At 40.8% G+C, this 17523-nt stretch overlaps 1 protein-coding gene and 1 long non-coding RNA gene across 7 annotated transcripts in view; both read left to right on the top strand.

Annotated features, from left to right (window-relative positions):
• MCF2L2 (MCF.2 cell line derived transforming sequence-like 2) overlaps window positions 1-17523 on the top strand; it is a 232239-nt gene that overhangs the window by 19282 nt on the left and 195434 nt on the right. For all 6 annotated transcript variants that reach the window (XM_063078277.1, XM_063078295.1, XM_063078315.1 and 3 more), the window contains exon 2: window positions 10769-10852. In XM_063078277.1, the coding sequence (XP_062934347.1) occupies window positions 10769-10852 (84 nt within the window). The remainder of the gene's footprint in view (window positions 1-10768; window positions 10853-17523) is intronic.
• On the top strand, window positions 2611-5190 carry LOC134362924 (uncharacterized). Its single transcript, XR_010021666.1, has 2 exons — window positions 2611-2670; window positions 4707-5190. It is a non-coding gene; the product is annotated as an uncharacterized LOC134362924 (long non-coding RNA).

Genomic DNA, 17523 nt, shown 5'->3' with positions numbered 1-17523 from the left:
GTACATACATATATGCATATTGAATGTCATACACCAATGAAACAACTGGTTAATTTTGGGTAAGGTAATGTTTTACTTTTCTTACTTTTTGTTTAGATGTATTTTCTATTTTTTAAAAAATGACCAATATGTATTGCTTTTGTAAGATGAAAATCAGAATCCAGGTTATGAAATTCATGTCCCTGAAGAAAAACATTTGAGTCTGAAAGGCTTCATGCTGGACACATGAACTGGTAACAGACTGATGGCCTAAGAGCACTTCCCTTCAGTGGGATTGTGAGAAGGAACATCATTTTAAGTGTGCCTTCCGTATATTTGGAAGCCAACAAGACAAATACTCCAAGAGCTGGAGCAATTACTTGTTTCTAAAACTGCTTCTTTTATGTATGGGCTTATTGGTATGCTCCCACTTTTTTTTTTTTTTCTTCCTGATTTTAAAATGTTTATAACTCATTTATTCCCCTTGAATCACAGGACAGAAAAGGTGATTAAAGCAAATGTTTTTGCCTCTTCCATTACTGTTTTTATACTTGGAACCTGTTTCTTCAAGAGGGGGCAGTTATTAAATGGAGAAATGTACTTTTAAAATAAATTTGTCGTTGTTGCACTGTACTTTCTGATTCCTTGGGATGAGGGGAATGAAATTTAAGAGGTGACATACTGACTGGAATGTGTGTTAGTCAAGACCCATATTTTATGTAATTGTTGGGGATCAGGGAGAGTTAGCAGTTGGAGGTTTGCTTTTCCACTGACCCTTTATTTCCTCTTTTTAAAGAAAAAAATGTATATAAAATATTATTATAAAATGAATACATGCCTGTAAGTTAGGGTAACACCAGCTGCTGTGAAAACTCTCAAGTTTCAATGGATTAATACATTTTAATACACTGACTCTGGTCAGAGGGCCGTTTTCCCTCAGAGTTTCAGAGACCCTGGCTGCTTCTGTCTTGTGGGTTTGCCACCCCCAAGCCTTGGAGTAGTCACCTTACAGCCTGGAAGAGGGAAAAAGAGAGTGAAGACACACCTGTTTCTTAAATACTCGGGCTCAGAAGTAACACATCATTTTTACTTACCTCCCATGGGCATGCACTAGTCACATGACCATACCTCCCATGGGCATTCACTAGTCACATGACCGTACCTGGAGATAAGGGATTGGGGGAGATCAAGTGCCTGGTGAATCAGCCACCTTCCAGTGATTATGCTACTGTATGGGAGAGGATTATGACATTTTGGTGGGCAGCTTACCATCTCTGCCTCACTTACTGTAAAAATGTTAAAGAAGTTCCTCTATACATACATATATATAAAGTTAACATAAATGATCATATTTTGTTCTGTATCTTGCTTCCTGTTTTTAAAAACAATATTCTTTGAAATTCTTTTCCTGTAATTACATATAGATTTATCTGGTTTTATGTAATGGCTCCATAGTATTCTGTTTTATGACTGTATCATCATGTATTTAACCAATCCTCTATCAATGGACATTTGCAACAGAACTTACTATAATAAATATATTAGTTATCTACTTATTTTGCACTTGTGTTAATATTACCTTAGGTTAAATTCCTAGACTTGCAAATTTCTTGGCTAAAAGGCTGCATATTTAATATTTTGACAGACATTTCCAAATTAATCAACAGAAAGATTATACCTATTATGGAGAATCTGATTACACTCTTGCCAACTTTATATGTTATTAATCTTTGAAATAATTGCTAACCCCTCAGGCAGAAAAGATCTCATTTTGTTTTAATTTACATTTCTTTCTTAGTGAGGTTCTACATTTTGAATGTATGTGTCCCTCTAAACTTCACATGTTGAAATCCTAAATCCCAAGGTGATGGTATTAGAAGGTGGGGCCTCTGGGAAGTGATAAGGTCATGAGGGTTCCACCCTAGTGAATGGGATTAATCCCCTTATAAAAGAAGCTTCAGAGAGCTGCCTCCTACTTCCATCTCTTTTGCCTGTGAGGACATTTATTACTCTTGCCCTTCTGCCATGTGAAGATGCAGCAAGAGGGCAGCATCGTGGAGGCAGAGAGCAGCCCTTGCCAGACACTGAACCTGCTGGAGCCTTGATCTGGGATTTTGCAGACTCCAGAACTGTGAGAAATAAATTTCTATTATTTACAAATTACCTAGTCTAAAGTATTTTGGGACAGCAGGAACAGACTAAGACATGAGATTAGACATGTTTTAGATGTATATTCATTGGCTATATTTCTTCTGTGAATTGTCTGTTTTTAGTCCATGCCTATTGTATTAGTTTCCTGTGGCTTCTGTAACAAATGACCACAAACTTGATGGCTTACAACAACAAATTTATTTTCTCACAGTTCTAAAGGCCAGAAGTCCAAAATCAAGGTGCTATCAGGGCCACTCTCCAAAGGCTACAGGGGAGATTCAGTTTCTTGTCTTTTGTAGCTTCTGGCAGCTCTAGGCATTTCTTGGCTTGTGGCTGCATCATTCCAATATCTGTCTCCATTTTCACATGGTCTTCTCTGTGTTTCTGTCTCCCTGTCTCTTGGTCTAATCTGCCTTCTCATCTCATCATATGAAACCTTATTCTATTGTTTTGCCCGTGTGGAATGCGGAAGCCCCAAATCTGAGAGGGGACTCACATAGTGTTTACCTGTTCCAAAGAAATCACCTGGAGGTCCAGCAGGTAGAGACATCTGTTTATTAGACTTATGAGAGACACTAATGGTGGCCTGTTGGTAAGAAGTCCTCACTGCCACAGAGTACATACAGCAGTTATATAGTCAACAGATTAATGTAGGGGTGTAAATCATTTTTGGGCTTACATGCAGACCCTCACCCAGCTTACATAACTCAGAGCATGCCCGAGATGAGGCTGGGTAGACAAATTAATCTACCTACTACTCTCCTGGCACCAGAGTGTTTATTCATTTACTTAAGGTCCGTGCTCCCTCCAGCATTGTTCGTCTTAAAGAGGTCGTGCCTTTCGTTGAGCAACTACCTTGGCCAGGGGCAGTCTCCCAGGGGGGAGGGGGAACTCTGGTATACTCAGGAGGAGGGAATGAGGCTATGTCCAGCTTTTACCCTACAGCCATGACACTGCTTCCAGCCAACAGACTTGACTGAATCCAGGGCTGGCGGTGGGCTGAGAATGGGGGTATAAGCGTTAAGGGGCCTGTGCTAAGCAGTGAGGAGGGCCCTAGGTATGCTGGAAGGAGAGAGAAACAGATTCTCAAGCTAGACTTGGCTTATTTCCCAGCATGCTGACCCTAAAATCATACAGAAAGAAATGTTAGGCCAAAAGTTTACACTACCTAGGCCTCTGTTTTAAGATTACTTTGTATACATTTAGATGATTATTTTTGTTGAATGATGAGAGAAGCAGATTAGTGAGTGGACAGTCATTGTGTGGTAGTCGTCATTCCCCACCCCCCACTTCCCCCTCCCCGTGCCCAGTTTTCCTCCTGAGCTGCATTTTCATAAAAGCAGCAGGAAAGGACCAAGAATAGTCTATGGTGCTGGTCCCAGGAGAGCCTGTTAGAAATGCGGAATCTCTGGCCCCATTCCAGGCCTACAGAATCAGAATCTGCATTTTAAAACCCAGGTGGTTTGTGTGTACATTAGAATTCGAGAAGCTCTACTCTGGGGGAGTATTTTTTTTTTTTTTTTTTAAATGCAGGTGGGGCACTTTGAAATCTAGTGCTGAAACAGGAGACTTTCTGGAGATATTAGGCATTTTCACAGATTTTCTCAATATCCTCCAGGGCCTTAACAGCTTTTTATTTGGAATTACCCAGGCGATGAGCTGGTGTTGCCTCTCCTGGGGTTATGGAGGGCTACAGAAGAGGCCAGAATGCCACTTCCAGTTATTGTTGCTAAGGGAGCTCTTGCATAGGAAATTCCACCTCAGCCTTCCTGGAAAGCTGGTCTCATACAGGTTACAATGTGAGATATCAGCAGAAAATCAAGCTTTTAAAAAAGTATCAAATTTGTCTGTAATGGAAAAAAAGAAGAAAAGGCACTGTGATAAGTATTCAAAAACAGAACCACTTATGCCTAATGATATCTTAACAGTTCTCAAAGCACATTTAACAGGCTCTCCTCCAACATTTGCAGAGCCTGGGGCAAGAGTACAAATGGAGGCCCACATATCACTGTTCAATCAAATACATTTTAAAATAAATTTTATTTTATATATTTATATATATCTTAATTATATATTTTAATATATCCTATCCTCCTAACTTGACAAATGTACCCTCTAACAACAAAATTTAAAAATATATAAAACTATGGTTTTTATATGACTGAAAATCAGAAAATATCAAAGATGACTAAATTGAGTTATTGTCCATATCTGAGTATTGTTGGGCCAGTGATACGTGAGTCATAGATATATACATAATCCATAAGTCAGTCCATAAAATATATTTTTTCTTGCCTTCATGTCAGCAAAATTACTATTTTGTTGTAATTGAGGTTTTCACATAATTCGAGCTCTGTTGAGAGCAGTGATCTAAAATAAATGTGTTCTAAGTAAAAGGTAATCGTGTTCAAAATTTGAGTATATTTGCCTCATGAATTAGAAGAAACAGAAAAGTAAGAACATTGATGTTTGGTACTACTGTACATGATACTTCATTATGTAAGAATCTACAGCACTCATGCCACGGGGAGAAAGGGTTTGACAAGTTAATTAATTTGTCTTTTCTTTTACCTAAGCACTGCCATTGCCCAAATCCTTCCTGCACTCTGAAGCAGTGTGTCTCCCGGATGCCAGCCATGGCACAGCCCACGAACTGACATAGCATTCAGATGCTGTCACCTTTTCTCTTGAAGACATAGACCAAGAGATGTGGAGTATTTCCTGGGCCTGAACAGCGTTAAGAGAGTAGATGTTTAGGGCTACCTTGAGCCCTGCCAGCACTGAGCTTTGGATCACAAGTGACTGAGGCCCCCGGGTGTTCTTTAACACATGTCTTTATGGGAGGGAGGGTTGTAATATGTGAGCCCTCAAAAGTGAGGGCCTGGACCAGGGGCCGCAAGGAAACTTTCTGTGGGGATGGAAATGTTCCATATCTTGATCTGTTTGATGGTTCCATCAGTGTATATGTTTGTCAAAATTCATCAAGCTGTTCACTTAAGATTTGTGCATTCGTGCATGTGAATTATACTTCAATAAAGTGCTGTTAGCATAAAGGATAAAGGCTACCAGAGCATACTTTTCTGTATGTAAATTAAAGGGGGTAACCACCTGTGAATCCATCATTTTAACACAACTATTTCATATATTCTTTTCTCATATGCCCACGTGCATACGCACAAACACACACATGCTTTCTCTCTTTTTTCTTTTTTTTTAAACTGGCTGCATTCTCACCATACATATGATTTTTGTGTCCTTGACATTATATCTTAAATCTTTTTCTATGAATGTGGTCTTCATAATTATATGATTGCTTCCAGTTTTTTACTCTTATAAATAATATTACAGCCTACATTGCTATCTATGATGGTTTATTTTACTATATTCTTATAATACATTTTAAGTATAGGATGAATGGGTAAAAAATTATGAAGATTTTAATTACTATCTGTATTGTAATGCATAAGATGTGGGGCTTTGGAGTTCAGAACAAGCTGGGTTCAAGTTTTGGTTCTGCTTGACCTTGGACAAGCTGCTTCAAATCTAGTTCAGAATTGTCCTTAGAGTTGTTTGAAGATTAAATGAGATAAATGTATACTATGTTTGGTATAGACTCCACCACATAAGTGCTCAGTACTCACTGGGTGGAATATTCTGAAATTACTTTCTGAAAGGACGCTCCTGCTTCACTCCCTGAGGTTATGCAGAATTACCAGTTTTCCAGCCTTGCATTGTGAGTTAGAATCTCAGTTATTTTATGGATGAAATGAGTTATTGCTGTTTTAATTGCATTAGTTGACTACTAGGAAGTTGGACATTTAATAGTGTTCTCGATTTAAAAAAATCTTTTAAATTCCTCCTTTAAAAATTCTTCTGTCAGCTTTGCAAATGCCTTTTATTCATTGTTAATTATGGACAAGACTGCAATACTAAAGTCATTGTTATGGGACAGGTTAAGTATCACTGTAGTACAGGACCCAGTAAAGGAAGGAAATATGTTTGTGTTGTTTCTGACCTGGCCGATAAGATGGACATATGAAATATAGCATGCCCCCATGGGGTGGCTTTTTGGACCAGCCCAGCAACTGGTTTCTTTTAGCCTCTAGTCTGCACATGTTTCCTCAACTGTCAAGTCAGGCTTAGTTGTGGGGGTGGGAGGGTGGCGTGGGTATTATCTAACTAATTAAACCAGTTAATCTGTAAAGTGTATGTTGGTGCCTGGCTCACAGCTGGTACTCTGTTGGTGTCATTAACAGAGAGGTGTGGTATACAGTGCCTGAGAGTGGAGATCCTGCGCCCACGGCTCAGTCACTTGTTAGCCCTTATTACAAACCCAATTGTTGAGACCTAGTTTGGCTAGCTGGTAGACCCTTCCATTCTTTCTGTCCACCTGGTTCTCTGGGCCAAGTAGTAATGTCAAAGGGTCTGCCAGACTTGGGGCTGCTGTTCCTCTCTGGTTCAGACCATACTTTTCTCCCCACTTAACCTGTTTATTTATTTATGTTCCTTCAGATCACACTTGAATCTTTTAAATCACAGTGACAGAAATTTCAGCAAGAGTGGGAGGCTAAGGATCTCACTGCCCTTTATTCTTTACCTGTTGCTACCCCCAGAAGCAGCTAGACTTCACCAGCCTGTCTCCTGCCCTCTGCTTGTAAGAGGGATGCCTTCAGTCATTAGTAATGGTCCTGGCCCAGATCCCTCGTTGCTCTCTGAGCCTGGGAAGTGGATAACACAGGGGTGTTGATTGCTGCCTTCGGCTGAATTCCATGGGATGTGCTAGGCTTTATTCCATCACCCAGGAGGCTGGAGGCTGTGTGTGGCCTTTGATCCTTCCACATTTCTGGAATTGTGGGTCCATACAGTCACACTTCTGTATGCTCCAGATAAAAATTGTGTTGAAATTGCATGATCACTTTCCCTTGCCTTATGTGGTTACGAAGAGACAAGTTCCTCCTGATACACACCAGAAATAGCAAAGAGCAAGCAGGAGGCCTCCACACAGGACTGCGAGGCCAGGGCAGATGTGCAGCAGGCACCAGCGCCTTGGTGGTCTTCAAAGTCTTCACTGGTTATTTTTAATGTAGAGGTAGAGATAACCCCCAACCTTTTTGGTAAACAATACCAGATACTTAGGACTTTCTGTTACCAGGTGCTTGAGACTTTCCGTCGCCAGAAGATTAGGACTTTCCGCTGCCAGGGGGAAGGGACTTTCCAAAGAGCCCAAAGTTCACCCAGTTCCAGGAGGGGCCTAACTGCAAAAGGGGTGGGCTATTAGTTAATTCCCCAGTTCCTCGTCTGTGTATCACCCCACTGAAGGCCACCAATGAAATTAAAATTCACCCCAGATGGCCAATAAGCTGTGTACAACTCATCTTGTTGCCAAAGTCTGCCTACCAAACTGTATAAAAAATGCTTGTGTTAAAAGCTCGGGGCCGTTTCTGTCCTGAAAACGGAGGGACCCCAGCATGCTGGAATAAAAACCTCTTGCTTATTGCAACGATCTCTGCCTCCTGGTCTTTGCGAGATGAGCCTTCCCAACAAATAAGATTCGCGCTTTCAGGCCAGTCTTACATTAGCTGTTCCTGGGAGAAGGAGAAATCATTTTCCAGGTGGGGACACTGAGGCTCAGTGTACTTGCCCTCGTCGCCCAGCTAGAAGGTGGCAGAAAGGGACTTTGCATGCTGGGCAGTCTGGATCTGAAGCAGGTCCTTTCCTACTGCCATGGGAGGTGTTGCTTTAGGACCAGAGAGCTCCTGCACCTCCTGTCCAACCCCAGCTATCCAGGAGTGGGTAGCAGTGCTGCCATCAGCAGGGCCAGCCTTTATGTCACTTTTGGTACAAAGCATAAATGTGCCCTGTTTGGGGCAGAACTGAGCATGCCCCATTCCGACAGGCCCACAAGTATCAGGCATCACTAAAAGCTTTATGTGTCAGCAGTCATCTCCATGCTCTGAGTCAGACGCTGAGTCAGAGAAACCCTCATGATCCATTGCCCTGGCCAGGTTGGATCGTGTGGCTCCTGTGCTAGGAGGTCTTCAAGGATAACCATGTCACTCCCTGGTTGGTGGCCATGCACTCTCAGCAAAACCTAGGCTAACGGTGAGCCAGATCATTTCTATTCTTAGAAAAATACATCATGAATTTTAGTACTGTTTTTTTGGTAAACACACAAGGCTGGTGAGAAAGGTCTCTGTGGGAGGGCTGACAAACCTGAGATTCCCACGTGAGAGACACTAGTCGACCTCCCAGGGGTGGTAGGAGCCTCTGTTCCTCGAGGCCAAGTGTCTGGGCCTCCATCACTCATGACCTAGGTTGGCCCTCTGAGAGCCAGGTGACCCAGGCTCTATACTTAATTTATTATGTAACCACCAGCAAGTTCAGAATCTCTCTGGGTCTCCATTTCTTCATTTAAGAAATGAGATGGGAAATCAAAACATTTCTTGAAACTAATGAAAATAAAGATACATCATACCGAAACCTATGGAATACTGCAAAAGCAGTACTAAGAGGGAAGTTTATTGCAATAAACACTTGCATCAAAAGAATGGAAAGACTTCAAATAAATGACCTAACACTATGCCTCAAAGAACTAGAAAAACAATAAAAATCCAATCCCAAAAGTAGTGGATGGAAAGAAATAATCAAGATCGGGGTAGAAATAGAGACCTAAAAAACAATGCAAAAGATCAATGAAACAAAAAGTTGTTTTTTTTGAGAAGATAAATAAAATAGACAAGCCATTAGCTAGGTTAACAAAAAAAAAAAAAAAAAAAGAGAGAGAGAAGACCCAAGTAACAAAAATCAGAAATGAAAAGGGAAATACTACAACTGATACTGCAGAAATACAAAGAATCACTAGAGATTATTATAAACAACTCTGTGCTAACAAATATGAAAACCTGGTGGAAATGGTTAAATTTCTGGACACAAAAGATGAGATGAAGAAGGGGATGGTTGGCTTAGCTCATTAATGTCGTTCATTTCAGATTTTACATCTTAATTTAAGATGTTTAATTTAACTTAAAGCATACCTCAAATATTGAGGTATAAAAACAATAAATTGCACCTAATGATTTTTGTTGTCCTCTGAGTTCATCGTCTCTTAAATATGCTTCCTCAGGTATGAAAAACAACGCCAAGCTCCGTCTTTGATTATGCCACTTTCCTAAACCACTGGGAGATTGTTTCTGAAAAACTCTCCGATTACATAATGTCTGTTTCTGCTGAAATTCTCTATGTTGTTCTCCATTTCTATTTTATATTTTGTTATGGAAAATCTGAAACATTTACAGAAGAATTGGACTCATGGACCACCTTCAAGTTATCCACATTTTGTCAGTCTTGTTTCGTCTGCCCCCGCCCTGTGCACACTTTTGGCGGAGGGGAGTGCTAGAGTATTTTTAAGCAAATCTCAGACTTCATATTATTTTACTGTTAAATACATCACTCTGTGTTTTTAACAGAGAAGGCTACCCTTTTTGTAAAATATGACTACAATGCCATTATTACATCCCCCCCCCCCCCCAATTAATGGTGATGCAGGGGTTCCTTGAAATTTTAGTGAATTCGGTATTGGGATGAAGGAGCTCTCGTCTGGATTTGCCCCCTTTCCTCCAGAAAAAAAATGTGATAATTCATTGAGCAGGATCTTGGGCACTTGGCCCACCCCTTACCAGACTTTCAGAAAGCAAACATGGATGTGGAAAAGGCCTGTCTGTTCAGAGCAACGGATATAACTAGCATTTAGTGAGCACCTACTGGGTACATCTCTATATACATCATGCCCTTTAACCTTCATGCCAAAGCTAAGGATATAAACGAAGGCTCTGGAGGAGCTTTACAAATATTACCTTCAGATTGATCAACATTACAATATCATGTTACTGTGACTCCCTACTGAATCAATAAGAAATTCCCATTTAGCGTCAGCACATAAGGCTGTTCAGTTTGCGCCGTAATCTAACCAGATGTTTAACTCCTGTAGAAGCAATATCCAGTTCACTCTTTAGGATTCCCTGTGAAATAGTTAAATAAGGCAGAGAGAGCATGAAAATGCCTTGCTCTCCCTCGCCAGGCTACGGGATTCTACATAGTCCTCTGCTCTCTCTAATCTCCTTTCCCCAGATGGATAGAAATGCAAACCACAGGGCTTTTTAAGTCACTTGTTAGGCTAGAGGACGTCTGTAGGTTTGTGCTTGAAAGGTTTGAATTTTTGCCTTGGAAACTTGTCATCTTTTAATCAGTGAGGAGAATCTTTAGATAGCAAAATGGAGAAAAGCCTCTTTAAACGTGTTTGGCAGTGGGAAGAGGCCCTTAAAGTACCCTTGGCGGTGAGACCATCCAGCAGGGTTACTGCGAAGCTACTGAAGCTTGAACTTCAGGGCCCCTTCCTCCTGTTGGTCCCTCCCAAAACCTTGGGAGGGGCTCTAGAAATGTGTTCCCATGCTCCTATGTACAAACTTCAAACCACACAAAACCTGATACAGCCCTGCATCTCAGGAATCCAGTTCTCGAGAGAATAATGTTCCCATAACCAAGCCTTGGGTTTTCCTAGTAGTGGAACTTTCCTTTTTTCTTTTAAATTTCTCTTCGTAATTTGCAAGGACTTAACCTAATTTGTATTTCCTTTGTGCAGATGAGATTATGCAGCAGGAGGTCAGGCCCTTGGTGGCAGTGGATATAATGGAACAACTTCACAGACAATTTGCCATTCTTTCAGGTAAGGGGCAAATTCATCTGCCTTCCCAGATTTTGTTGGGAGGTTCTGCTGGGAGAACCCAGGCTCTTGGACCTTGAGGAACATTCTACTCCAGTCTCACTCACCCCTTAGGCCTCAGCCAGGACTCAATGAGCTGAGGACCTGTCCTGCTGGAGGAGGGTGGGGTCTCATAGATGCTATTCCTTTTGCTGTTGGGTACAATCTGGTCTTTCCCAAGGGAATACTTACTTTGCTCTGAGGTTGTAAAGAACAGTGTTGAAAATATTTTGAGGAAGAAAAAAGAAATAACTACTGACATCACTAGCCACCACGATGCTCTTCCAATGTTCTTGTTGGATATTCTTCTAAGATTCAACCTTAAGAGAGTCTTGGTTTTAAGGGTTCATGAGCATTACTGAGGTTATTTGTTCTCAGAGACATTTGTCTTTTATTCTTAGCTCTTCTAAGGAGATTTCCATCAAGCCCCTCACTGGGAGTAAAGGAAGGCTGGTATTGATAAAAGGCTAGATGCCTGGACCAGCTGGAGGCTGAAGCAAAGAGGGGATGGTTCTAGCAGCGGCACCACTGACTCCTGCAGAGCACTTTCCAGCTTATGAAACAATTTCCCAATGCCTTGGTTTCTAGGGTTGCCTTAACAAAGTACCACAGACTGGGTGCCCTAAACATGAGATCTAGGGGTTGGAGGTCTGAGACTAAGGTGTTGGCAGAGTTGGTCACTCCGAGGCTGTGAAGGGGAATCTGCCCCAGGCCTCTCCCGCAGCTTCTAGTGGGGTGCTGGAAGTCTTTGGTGTCACCCCGGTCTCTGCCTTTGTCTTCACATGGTGTGTGTGTCTCTGTGTTCAAATTTGTCCTTTTTATGAAGACACCAGTCCTACTGGATTAGGACTCACCCTCAAGACCTCATCCTAATGTATTATATCTACAAAGATGCTACTTTCAAATAAGGTCACATCTAAGGTTCTGGGTGTTAGGACTTCAACATATCTCTTTATGGGGCACAACTCAACCCAAACCACCCATCCATTGTCTCGTACATACACAGCCCAGAACGTAGGTTTGGCCATCCTTCTGCAGGTGAGAAACTGAGGCTTGCTGACTATGGGGAGGACATTTTTTGAAACTCCTGTAGCTTCAGAGAGGAGAATAAAATTGGCTACTTCTAGATGAGCTGTTCTCAAACTTTTTCATCTCAGGACTCCTTTACACTCTTCACAATGATTGAGAACTCCCAAAAGCTCTTCTTTCTGTGAGTTATGTCTATCGAAATGAACTATTTTAGAAATTAAAACTGACACACTTAAAAAATACTTTCTCATTAATATATTAAGATAAGAACAAATCCATTATAAGTTAACATAAATTACATTTTTGTGAAAATAACTATATTTCCAAAGTCAAATAAAAATTAAAAAGAGTGAAAAAATAATAATAAAAGGCTAGAAATTTTCTGAGCCCAGGCACAACCCTGAAAGGTTGTCACCTCTCTAATACCATTTCTTCTTATTCACTTAGCCAGGGGTGACATGATTTTACATACTGAAACTAGAGGTATATACCAAATTATAATTAAAATTATAATTAAATTATAGTTACACCAAACTTAGAAACATGATGAGATTCAATGTCTTCCGTATATATCACAGAGGAATACGGTGGCAGCTTTTAAATCTTTTATTAAAAAACCAACAAAGCCATTTTAGTTATAGCCCAGAGGGAATATGCAGTTGGTATGAATTTTACCCCACAACATGCGATGTAAAATAAGTCACATTTCTTTCCTTTCTCTAACTCATATTTAAATCTGCTCCAAGCTCCTCATCCCACCTATTTGAAATAAGTGCAAACTCAGTTATTATAGGGATACCTCTCCCCATCCCAGCATTGCATCCTGGTAGGCATTCTTGCACAATCCAGAACATTCTGGGGGCATTCTCTGATCTTTCCTCCATGTGAGTCGCTGCTCATATAATCACTGAAAGCTCCATAAGTACAGAGTCCTCGTTTTTCTTATTTCTGTCTGTATTGCCAGTGCTTAGAGCAGAGACCAGAACATAAAAGGTGCTCAGTACAAAATTATCCAAGTCCTTATGGTCTGTCCTGTGAGGCCAGAGGACTCACTTGTCCCCAAATGCCCAGCTTAGGCACCACAGTCTTGGCCCTGAGGAAGCGCTGAACCAGCCTCCTGACGGTGCAGCCTCATAGTGACCTATAGTTAGTCTAGGCTTGTACAAGACAAAGGTGGGATGGGGACCGTCCCTTGGGTTCTTGGTAACTGCTCCTGTGGCCCTTCAACACAGAAGGCCCCAAAGCCAATGCACGTGAAGTCTGAAGGAGATGATGGGGTGGATTCCTATAAGCCAAAACTCTCACGCCTCAATATGTGATCCTGGCATGTATAGTTACACAAAGGCTCAGGAAGGAGACTAGTGACTGTTTAATTTATACATTTAATGATCCAAATTTTTCTGTTTGGTGTATGGTTGAGGCATTTCTTTCTTTTTCTTTTTTTTAAAACAGTTTTTTTATTGAAGCATAATTGATTATACATATGTATGGATACAGATTTGAATATCAATACCTTGTGTAATATGTCGTGATCAAATCAAGATAATGAGGCATTTCTTTCTATTCTTATTTCTTAGAGGCAATATAGGAAAACCTCAAACTGGTACCAGACAGCTCCGGATACAGATTTGGATTCTGCTACTTACTAGCAGCATCACCTTGGGCAACTTACTTCCGTAGGCCTCAGTTTCCTCATTTGTATAATGGGGTCATTGTAATTTTCAGGATTAAATTACATAATGTAAGAAAAATGCTAAATATTGCAACTGCTAAATAAGTGTCTTTTATTCCCCTAATATATCTTAAATTCCCATGAAAATGTTTATTATGGGGTTCTATTACAAAGAATAGTTTTCAGTATGATTTAGTTTTTTTAAGGAACCAAAGCCACTCAAGGGGCTCACAGTGAATGTGGTATATAATGCCCCCATTACATCAGGAATAGAGATAATTGTTACTCCTTAATGTAGAACATAGAACTGTGAAAATTCGTGCTGGACCAAGAGGACACTTCTGCTTGAGGAAAGGCACTTTGGCCATACTAAAGATAACCCTTCATTTCTGAGTTTCTGACATTTAAATTTGCCTTTCTTACGAGAGAGAAGCATGGATTCGTGGTGATGGCACTTACAACCTTTCAAGTCTGGGAGAATATCAGCAGCATGGGTTTCTCTGAGTCAGCCCTTTGTTTGGAATCAGCAGGCCTGCTTTTCATCTTTAACCACATCAGTCTTTACCTGACAGAGGCAGTAAATGTCAGCTGCTAGGGCAAGGCCTTTGTGGGTGCCTTTGTAGTTGTGGTTGTAAAGCAGAAATTTCTGTGATTAGGTCTTTTCCCATGGCTGTTGCAGCCTGAGGGCTGTGGTCTCTGCTCTGAATCACTGTAGTTTTTCTTTTCCTGATTCAGACAAGCAAGGTGAAGATTTTCTGGCTGCAGAATTTTCTACAGATTCTGCTGAGTTCTGGAAAGAGCCAGAGGCTCCATCAACCAGGAAAGCTGTGAAGGAGAGAATGGAGCTTTTTTCCCAACAAGGCCCTGGCTGCCTGGTCTGGTGAACTCTGTGCATGTGTTACCACAGCTGGTAGGAGAGCAGGGTCTCATTGCATGAAGCTGGCCCAAATTTGTGTCCACATGGTGAAGCCCATGAACTGGGGCTGGATTTGGAATTGGATAGTGACCAGGGCTGGGGCCTCTGGTGTCTCTGCCCCTGCAGGTTCACAGTGAACTTGGGATATTTCTAAATTCAGGACTTAGCTAGGAAACAAGATAATCTAAGCAGCTTAGTGTGCTAGAAACATTCTACACTTTGGACTCAGACAATTCTGGGTTCACATTCCAACACAACTAGTAGGCTGCTCTGAACCTCATTTTCTCATCTGTAAAATGGGTTGTTTTACAGGAAAGTGCCTAGCATGATATCTGATTACATGAGAACTTAGCCTATAGGACTTGTTTTTTAAGCTACATAACAAGGGGCCTGGAGATAGAAACTCCTAGTACTGGAGCAGTAGCAAATTAAGGCCAGCATCTTTGTGATTCTCTTGATGTTACCTTTGTATTTGTTAAGGCTTGATCCCAAGATGGCTGCTGCAGCTCCAGACATCAAGGCTGTGTCCAAAGAAGGAAGGAAAGAAAAGTAGCAATGCTGACTTTTGTTCCTTTTGCCAGGAGAGCAGCTTTTGGCTGACTTCTGCTTATGTCTTATTCCAGAACTATGTCATGTAGCCATTCCTAGCAGCAAGGGAATCTGAGAAGGCAAAGATTTCACTTTTTAAAAAAAAATTAATTAACATTCAACTTTCTAACTGGCATAGCAGAAGGTGTCAGGGAAAAGGGGGCTGGGAATGAATTAGCCATTTAGCCATTTATCAGTTTCTACCATAACTCCTTTCCTTTAATTATGAGGAATTGGGTCAAGGGTTTGGATCCCCTTACCAGCCAGCTGCCAAATAAAAGCCAAAGAAACCAAAACCAGAAAACAAAAACAAGCAAACAAAAAAAGGGGAATTGTTGTTTTATATTTCTTTAATGTTATTTCCCCCTTGAAATCATTGTGCCTGGAAAAAAAAAAGAAAGAAAGGAAGCAATCATTGTGTCTAAATCTCTGTCTCTCTGTCTCTGTCTCTCTCCCCATGCACACACCAGTGGAGCCCAGGGTTGGTAGGGGTGGGGCTCCCAGGGACAAGTGAGAAGAGCGAGAAACTCCCACTGGAAACAATGGAGAATGTCAAACCAAGGAACTGACCAGAGCCAAGACTCCTGTCTAACTCAGATATGGACCTAGGGACTTGGAACTGGGAAGTGAGAACCACTGCAAGAGGTCTAGAGCAGGGCTGTTTCATAGAAATACAGTGTGACCCAGATAGGTACTTTTAAATTTTGTAGTAACCACATTAAAAAACTAAAAAAAAAACCAGATGAGGGGCTGGCCAGTTAGCTCAGTTGGTTAGAACCTGGTGCTGGTAACACCACAGTCCAAGGTTTGATCCCTGTACCGGCCAGCTGCCCCCCCCCAAAAGAAACAGATGAAATTAATTTTACTAATATATTTTATTTAAGCCAATATTTCTGAAATAGTGTTCCAACACGTAATCAGTACTCATTATTAATGAGATTTCACATTCTTTTTTTGTTCTAAGTCTTCAAAATGCAGTTTGTATTTTATACTTACAGCTCATCTCAATTGGGACTGGTCACATTCCAAGGGCTCAACAGCCACATGTGACTAGTGGCTATTGGGCAGGGCAGGCCCGAGAAATGGTTCTCAAACATGCTGGACCTAATGTCTCCTTTTATAACAAATGGCTTGTATTGCCCCCTACCATCCTGAAATGAAATTTATATACTATAACCTGTATCAATTAGGGTGGGCTAAATGGCTGTAACAAATAGAATACAAAGTGTATAGTAGCTCAAACAAACACAGTAGAAATTGAGTTCTTGTTAATGCATTTTGCAGTCCTCTTTTTATCTGAATCCAGAAAGCAGACAGGCTAAGAGAGCATGGAAGGAGCATAGTGCTTCTTAAAATTCTCAGCTCGGAGATAGCATACACTACCTTCCACTGACCTGAACTTGACTCAGCCGTGTGGATACACTTAACAACAAGGGAAGCTGGGAAATTTTGTGTAGCTGTATGCCCAGGAAGAAGAGAAACAGGTGAACAGCCATCCCTATGTATGTATATATTTAAATATATATATATATATATATATATATATATATATATATATATATATATAATATAAAGAACAATAATGTAAAGGGGAAATCAAAGGAAAATAATTATAGTAAAGTAACGTACATTTCAATAATATATATGTCTGTCTGTATTTCTAGATACACGAGAAGAAATAACGAAGTAGTCAGGTGTTTGCCCTTGTATTTAGAATCACCATGAATGTGACAGGTGCAAATGCTGGAGTGTGGTATGGGTGATCAGACACCCCGAGTGGCCCTAGTGTAGTGATTTTCTGAAATAGTAAACATTGTTGACAAAATTCTGAACAAAGTAAAGTATTATTTTCTCTTAATTTATAGGGTAGTTGCATTGCTGGAAAATTCCATATAAAAATTGTTTAAAAATTTGTGATTATATGTAAAACAGAGTTAGAGTCTAGGTTCAGAGCATTATAAATGGATTTTTCACTTATATTAGGTCTCTGGCAAGACATTCAGCAATTCTATGTTTTGTTATGTGGAACGGGTCATTCAGTATCCCAGGCCCTGAGATTTCCAAAGTGCCTCCCAGGGAATGGTTCTGCCATTTCCCCAGCTAAAATCAGTTCTTTGGGGGCAGAGAAAGGAAAAATAGGTACTGGGAGGCAAACAGCAGTAGCTGCCTCCCTCTCTCCTCTATTGCTGTTCCTCACCATCTTCCTATAGGATTTTCCAGCATTCCACATTCTCCTCTATAGGACGGAAGATGTCATGCCAGCCAACACCCTGGCCCTTGCAGGAATCACCTATGTACCCCAGGCACTGATTAGTGTTTTAAAATCCTGTTCCATTTCATGAAAAGGTAAAAATCATAGTAGGCGGAGAGAAGTTTATTTTATTTAAGTTACCATTTTACGCATTTAATGGGATTTTCTGTCTGTTTTTC

Source organism: Cynocephalus volans, chromosome 1, assembly GCF_027409185.1.
Source record: "Cynocephalus volans isolate mCynVol1 chromosome 1, mCynVol1.pri, whole genome shotgun sequence".
In the NCBI taxonomy this organism is placed as follows: domain Eukaryota; kingdom Metazoa; phylum Chordata; class Mammalia; order Dermoptera; family Cynocephalidae; genus Cynocephalus; species Cynocephalus volans.
The sequence above is the reverse complement of the archived record's forward strand: the minus strand, read 5'-3'. Positions and strand labels throughout refer to the sequence as shown.